The sequence below is a fragment of the Sinocyclocheilus grahami genome, unplaced genomic scaffold, assembly GCF_001515645.1.
Source record: "Sinocyclocheilus grahami isolate Dianchi unplaced genomic scaffold, SAMN03320097.WGS_v1.1 scaffold526.1, whole genome shotgun sequence".
NCBI classification, from domain to species: domain Eukaryota; kingdom Metazoa; phylum Chordata; class Actinopteri; order Cypriniformes; family Cyprinidae; genus Sinocyclocheilus; species Sinocyclocheilus grahami.
In genome coordinates, this window is record NW_015505705.1 from 684697 (window position 1) to 692749 (window position 8053).

The 8053-nt window shown below is 36.5% G+C and overlaps 1 protein-coding gene across 1 annotated transcript in view; it reads right to left on the reverse strand.

Moving 5' to 3' along the window:
• Positions 1 to 2160: 2160 nt before the first annotated feature.
• Positions 2161 to 8053, reverse strand: part of LOC107555126 (ubiquitin-fold modifier 1-like) — a 9531-nt gene continuing 3638 nt past the window's right edge. The window contains exons 3-5 of the mRNA XM_016237827.1: positions 7486 to 7543; positions 4638 to 4677; positions 2161 to 2851 (exon numbers count right to left, since the gene is read on the reverse strand). Coding sequence (XP_016093313.1) covers positions 2769 to 2851; positions 4638 to 4677; positions 7486 to 7543 — 181 coding nt within the window. The 3' untranslated portion in view covers positions 2161 to 2768. The remainder of the gene's footprint in view (positions 2852 to 4637; positions 4678 to 7485; positions 7544 to 8053) is intronic.

Here is an 8053-nt window from a genome sequence, read left to right on the forward strand (position 1 = left end):
AATATATAACTGAATCAAGCTTTTACTTTCAATACAAGCATGTAAAATAAACCAAAATTAGACGATTTAGTAGTTTGTTTTGTCTTTTTTGTTTATGGATTATTTATTTATTTTTTGGTATTATTTTATTTTTTGCTTTACTTTGATTCTTGTTTTGTTTAGTTTGTTTTTGGCATTACTCTGCTTTGATTTTTGATTTATTTTAGACTTTTTTTGGCTTTGCTTTGCTTTTTATTTTGTTTCTGGCTTTACTTTGCTTCCATTTTTGTTTTGTTTTGTTTTTGGCTTTGCTTTGATTTGATTGTTGTTGTGGCTTTAGTGTACCTCCAGTTTATTGTTTATGCAGAAAGCATGTTTTGGCAATTATGATGTTACAGTCTTGTAAAGTCAAAAAATTACGATGCAGTGACAAAAAAAGACATTTCTTTGATATTCCCTGATCCTTGTTATTACAAAGGACACAGATAATAAATTTTTGTGACTGAAAAACTGAACATCATAAAACCATTCTTTCAAAGGCCAAACCTATTTGCTGCAAGTATTTCCTTTGCTTTCAAAAATATAGCAAATTAATTACTTCTGTGAACTCCAGAAAACGAATCTACTGCTTGAACGCACAAGCTAAATCTAAATTCATGCCACATATCTTTTCATCTGAAAGATACATTGAGTGAGAAGCAAAACTGACAGGCAGCGACAGCTTATCTGTGGACATGTGGACAACATTTAGCCACTGAGGAGGTGGGTGGAAAAATGACTTATTTGACAACAGCAATTCAGAGTGCTGGCCTTTGTGTGAGTGTTCAATCTCTTACAAGCCTCATAGAAATGTTCGATTAAGAGTTTCTACAGAAATATGAGGAAAAACATGTACACGTTTTTGCAGGCACATAAACTGGTTATACAAACACAAGACCCCGGGATTGTGCAGCTGTTTCATTGGCTTAGCTGGCTTATATCTGCTCCATCACAAGACTTCAAGCTCAGATAGAAAGGTTGTCAGGTAATGTTGTTTAAACCCCTCAAATCACACAATCACGTCCACGACACATATATAAAATATCTAACATAAATATTAAACAGTTCTGTCATTTGCTTGCTTAAGAAGGCTTCTTACAGATGGCACATGATTGAATTTATGCAAATAGCAACATCACTGCTTGTCTTTGTACCTCTTTAAACCATAAAGGAGACTTATGAAGCCTGTCTTATCCACTCAAAGCTTTGGAACATGGTTTATGTATACATACATTAAGTGAACAAATTGAAAAGACGAAACATCCTAAGCAGCAGAATTACAAGAATCTCAATTACAATATTCAACAAAAACAGGCACACTGGCAAGCTCTTTCACTTCTGTAAAAGCTCAATTTCTTCCACGGCTAATGAACAAACTGCATCCTTTCTTGCCAAATGAGGCTGGAGGCGAGCAATGTCTTTTCAGATGTGATCCAGAGTAACATGTCTGCATTTGAGTAATATAGGCCTTGCTGTATTTATAATGCACTTCTCCCAGTAATGAGTGGCTATACAGTTTGGTATTTAATGCTTTGTTTAATGTTTATGACAAGAATACTACAAGTGTATTTGTATTTGTAACTTTTTTTACTTCTAAATTTAACGTGTCACACTGGCAAGCTCTTTCACTTCTGTAAAAGCTCAATTTCTTCCACGGCTAATGAACAAACTGCATCCTTTCTTGCCAAATGAGGCTGGAGGCGAGCAATGTCTTTTCAGATGTGATCCAGAGTAACATGTCTGCATTTGAGTAATGTAGGCCTTGCTGTATTTATAATGCACTTCTCCCAGTAATGAGTGGCATGGAAAGGGCACAGCATGCCTGCTCTTTTAATTAAAACAAATGAAAGATCCATTATGACACTGAATAGTCAGACCCTCCTTCTCCTCCTCCATTTCTGCCTGGCAGTAATGTAAGAGGAGGAGGCTAAGTGGAGGGTGTAAAAGCAAAGGTAAAGCCTGTCATTCATTAGCCTGATGTACTATTCAAGTCGAGCCATTATTTGAAGTTTAATGAAAAGACGCCGACTTGAGTGAGCAGGAACGTTACAAAAAGCAACTTTTATGTGTCAAATTGGTTTATGTAACATTTTATATAATTTATTTTCAACTATGGGAAGAGTTTTGTATTTTTTATATTTTTTTACATAGTAAGCATATTATGAAATGTGTTTTTATTAACTTATTTAGAGCTTCTTTAATCATACTGTTGTATAGTTTTGTTTAGCTACACAGCTGCAGGAGTTTCATCACATTGACAGTCATTATCTGCCTGCAATAACAGCTACATAACAGAGCTCAAACCAACCATTAATGAAACATAACACATGAAATGTAAAGAAAAAAAGACACAATATGATGACTCATTTGCCTTCTTAAAATGGAAAATGGAATCATATTTTTTTTACATTATTTAAACATTTAACTTGGACTTGAAGTAGACATTATGTATTTAAGACATGTAAAAGCATGCATAATGAACACAGTATGTATGTGATCTTAAACAGAGCTGGAATATTTTGTGAAAGATCAAAAGATCTAGTGGTTTGGGGCACAACAAATCGACGACAACATCCTGCAAGTGTGTATCTTTGAGAAGGGGGCTGTGATGGCAGCTCGGTGAGATTTGTGAGGTCCTCTGACAGATTTGGAGCCGCAGCTGTCCCAGATAGAGCAGCTGAGAGTTGACACCTCAGGGCCGGACAATGCATAAGCATGTTCATCGTCTGTGACAGAAAAGTACTGGATAGTCACATCCTGCCCTGGTGACATCCTCCAACCCGATCTCTGGGAATGATTCGTAGCTCCGAGCCGTGTTTCAGGAACACATTTCCTGTAGAATCAGAGAGAGATATTACAAACAGTTTTTTTTATTTTTTTTTTAAATGACAAAGCAGGTTAATGCAGCACAAAAAAAAAGAACAGTTACTTTTTCTCTTAGCAGCACAACCTGAAATGCGTCAAAATTAACACACAAATAGGTCATTTATAAAACAATTTAAAAGCACTGGAAAGTTCATGGTTTTTGTTTTGCTTTTGGGCGTAACATGTTCCCTACTTTGACGAAGTGAATAATTAGATGCTGGAGCTACAGTCAAGAAGCTGTGCAAAGGCGATTAATCGTTCCTTAAGTATGTTAGTGAAGATAACGCCTCATAACGCTTTTTGCTTAATGAAGGAAGAGAAGTTGGAATACCTATTATCTGACAACAATGTTTTTGTACCCTCTCTAACTCATAAGAGAGACCTTTAGGCAGTCCAACCCCACACTGGGCTTGCACTCAAGAATTGGCCATATGAAAGTCAAGTATATTTGCATTAAAACATTGCATGGGAGACCCGCTCTCTTTGCAGCACTAAGATAATGAATTCTTGGCCGTGACTTTGAAATCATATACTTGATGTGTGCATCCCATGACAAATCAGATGTTATTTGAAGAAGTTTAAAAAGTGGAGACTCTGCTGATTACTTGTCCCGAAATTACTGGAAGAGGAGGAGAGGGGAAGTGATCATCTCTCCTAGCACTAATTACCATATACATGGTCTTAGCTCCACTCATTGCCAGTGAGAATTCCTGTCCCCACTCTGCCACTGAGTCCAAGGCGTTTTGAGTTAGGCCAAGTAAGGATCCCATTAGAAGATCAGTGATTGTTAGATAATCTGCATTTTTTCAAGGAATTATAAAAGGGGGCAGATGTAAATTCAAGCTGTTTATACTGATGACAAAAAGTAGAGGGGATAAAAGTCCCTCATGGGGAACACCAGCTGGATTTAAAGTGACGTGACATGTGGCCAAGTATGGTGACCCATACTCAGAATTAGTGCTCTGCATTTACCCATCCAAAGTGCACACACACAGCAGTGAACACACACACACGGTGTGCATGGTGTGCCTTGCTCAAGGGCACCTCAGTCGTGGTATTGAAGGTGGGAGAGAGCGCTGTACATTCACTCGCAGCATAGCCCCTGTAGTCTCCCTCTATAACTATGTAATTACACAAATCAGTTCATTTTGTGTGAATTCATTAAGTGAAGGAATCAGCAGACGTTTTGTCTGATTCACAAAAAACAAACAGTTCCTAAAGAGTCAGTTGTTCGTAATTTGAGCAACTGTCGTTGTTATTTTTTAGTGCAGCTGACAAAGAACCCAACCCAATGAAGATGCTAAGGTGATGTGAGCATCTGCCAGGATGCTACTCTGTGGTTGCTAAGGTTTGGTGGTTGTTGGGTGTTTTTTGTAAGTCTGGCTGCTTTGAAAAGTAACAGTGAAGTTAAATACTTTGGTTTAAAGAACTGGTTTGTTTAATGTTTAACTGGTCAACAAGGTGGCTGGAGCCCACTAGGGGGCATCAGCAAACTTCCAAGGGGGCCCCAAGATCACTCAAATTTATTTAAAATAAGACAGAAAAAAACATTAAAATAGAATAAAACTAAAAATCAAGATATTTCTCATTTTTAACCATTTTTTTCCCCTTCTTTGAATAAAAGTGTCCAAGGTCTGGGAAAACCTGATTATTTTAGTTTAATTAGTCAAAAAAAGGTGAGAACTACTGGTTTAAGGATTTGATCAAATATGAGCATAATAATAATAATAATAATATTAATTTCAACAACTTACCATTTGTAATTATGGCACTGGTGGCTGCTGGCACTTTAAACTTTAAAAGGAAAAAGAAAACATGTTTTATTGTTCAATCCATCAAAAACTAATACGGACAGCCAAATACGTCCCATAAACAGCCCAACACAGTCTCTCTGTCAGGCAAGGATAAGAAAAAATCAACTCGAGTCTGTGTTTGCGTCAGGTGATTTAAAGAGTCTGTCCTAGTGAACAGCAGCCTTCAAACGTGTGAAGAAAGAGCTCTCTGGGCTGAGCTTAGAAGAAAACTGTCACTGTCACAAAGAGCCACTGAAAGGAAAAAAACAAGCAAATTCGTTCTGAAGGGGCTTTGAAAAACTCGCCGGGTGACCTGAAGGCATTTCTACACCCTTGAACAGCATAAAACTAATTTTAGGGGAGCAAGAAGCCAGGCTAGCACCAGAATTAGTGACTAGAATTAGCAAAATCAAGCGTGTAACCGTTTCTGTTTCTAAAATACATATATAATTCATGGATTACAGTTTTTTGTAGGAGTTTATTCAGTTTCTAATTCTCCTTTGCCTATTTTTTGTCAGTCTGTTTTGTCAGGAGAAAAAGAGACAACAAAAACCATGAAAGATCACATAAGTGGGAATACAAAAATTATTTTTGAGAAAGTGGGAAAAAGCTGAAAATAAGCCAGTGCATTTTTTAAAAGGCACTTTATCATTCTTTCTGGCTTCCACTTGATGCATTATATCTTCCTATTATGAGGTTGTCAGATTTGGCATTTCATTATGCCAAAAAGGAGCAACGACCCAAGCTAATCTGCAACATTATCCTGTCATGCCGTATGGTTGCGTGCCTTGAATACAGCCGTGAAACAGACAAAGACAGCCCACAGGAAATCAAGAGGGTTCTGTCAAATTTGACCCTAATTTCAAAAGATTTATGGCTAATCACGAGGGAAATCATATCATTGAAAATATCGATATCAGCCATTTTTTGTGTTTTTTCATTATGATATCAGCTTGATAATATTAGGCCTTGCTTGCTCTAGTTTCAATCATCTGATTCTGCATTGATCCTGTTCTGATTTTAACACAAGAGGCTGCAGACAGAGATAAGTCTGAATGCGTTTCAAAAGAGCTCAGAGAGACTCAAAAAAGACACACTACTATTGCTATAGGATATAATTGAGCTAAAGCAGGGTTTCTGCATGATTTTTAAGCTCAAATTTAAGACCTTTTTAAAGACCTGCACAAATAAAATTAATACCATATGAACGAGGTTATTAAATTATTGTTTATTGAACTGTTGTATAGAATCAATATCACATTTGTAATCATGCTCACTTTGAGAAAAAAAGGCACTCTTCGTGTGATATTAACTATATGAAATGATATAAATATATACATTTTCTTCCCCATATCTTGAATTATATAATTCTAAATGCATTTTAATAGACTGCAGTGCAGTGAAAGAACGCTCAATAAATGCGCATGCGCACTAGTCTAACCTGTTAGACTTCATCGCGCACTCTGAAGGTGTTTTGTTTGCTTTTCGCGATATACTCGATATTATCGCAGACCATGCATTTCGCACACCCCTATTAGATTTTTATAATGCATTGTCTTCTTATCGATCCACCAGTTAACATTTAAAGCTACGAGGTTATTAAATTATTGTTTATTGAACTGTTGTATAGAATCAATATCACATTTGTAATCATGCTGACTTTGAGAAAAAAAGGCACTCTTCGTGTGATATTAACTATATGAAATGATATAAATATATACATTTTCTTCCCCATATCTTGAATTATATCATTCTAAATGCATTTTAATAGACTGCAGTGCAGTGAAAGAACGCTCAATAAATGCGCATGCGCACTAGTCTAACCTGTTAGACTTCATCGCGCACTCTGAAGGTGTTTTGTTTGCTTTTCGCGATATACTCGATATTATCGCAGACCATGCATTTCGCACACCCCTATTAGATTTTTATAATGCATTGTCTTCATATCTTGAATTATATAATTCTAAATGCATTTTAATAGACTGCAGTGCAGTGAAAGAACGCTCAATAAATGCGCATGCGCACTAGTCTAACCTGTTAGACTTCATCGCGCACTCTGAAGGTGTTTTGTTTGCTTTTCGCGATATACTCGATATTATCGCAGACCATGCATTTCGCACACCCCTATTAGATTTTTATAATGCATTGTCTTCTTATCGATCCACCAGTTAACATTTAAAGCTTTGCGTGTTTGCAGGATAAAAACATGGGTCGATTTTTGCATTTGCCTGAACTCTGAACAAAACAACAGTTTTATTGAAAATGTTCATCCATTCTCTGACAGCAGGTGGAGCGTTTGGTAGAAATATAACTGTTTCCCCGGTAACTGCTGTACACAAAGCAGCGCAGCACCAAACTTTGAACCTGCAGCACTTATGTTTATATCATGAAATCATAGTCTTTTGAAGTTTAATCGTCACAATCAGCCATATCACAATTCTGGTCTTTCCGTCCCCAAATTTAAGACCTCTTGAAATCATAATTAAGACTTTCTTGTACAATTTAAGACTTTTTAAGGCCTTAAATTTGATACAACTAAATTTAAGACTTTAAGACTTTTTTAAGACCTGCGGAAACCCTGTAAAGTTCACGTCATGATCTTTGCTATGATCCATGTCAGTTTAATCAATGATTGCATAGAAATAAGCAAATCTGACCGAGAGTCAGTAATACTCCAACCACTGTAGAGAATTTGACTATTGCAAATGCATAGTCCTACATTTCAGCAGATCTCTCAAAAATACATTTTCAAAAGAGGTTGCAATAAGACTGTGAACACTCATTAAAAACAGAAGATGAATCAACTCACCTCTTCCGCTGCAAATTTCAAAACGGCCGTGAACGGCGTGCTCTCAGGTACACTTAATCTGAAATACAATTATGCCAATGAATCTTGGTGCAACAGTAACACACACACACACACACACACAATGAGAACCACCCTGTGTAAAAAACATTAGTGAATGTGCCTTGTCAAGAAACAAAGCTCAAGATATCTTACGGTCTAATTCTGTTTTACACCAGATCACATTTAATCCCATCAGTCACAACAATGATCATAAATTAGGTTTTCATTTATAAAGCTCTAAAAATTTTACTGACTGGTGTTTTAGTGCATTTCCTGCAAATATGGAAAAAATAAAGGGTCTCAGTTAAATATGTGCAATGTCACATGGTTAGTGCAAATTGTCACATAACCAGGGCAATTTACTTCCTGTTTGCACCATGAGATGATGACGGCTGCATCAAAGCTCCAAAAACAAAAGGTCAGTAAAGTATGTTAACATAAAGATATGACAAAGACTTTTGGTACACATTATCTTTAAGGAGTTTAGTATTAATATACAGTGGGGCAAAAAAGTATTTAGTCAGCCACC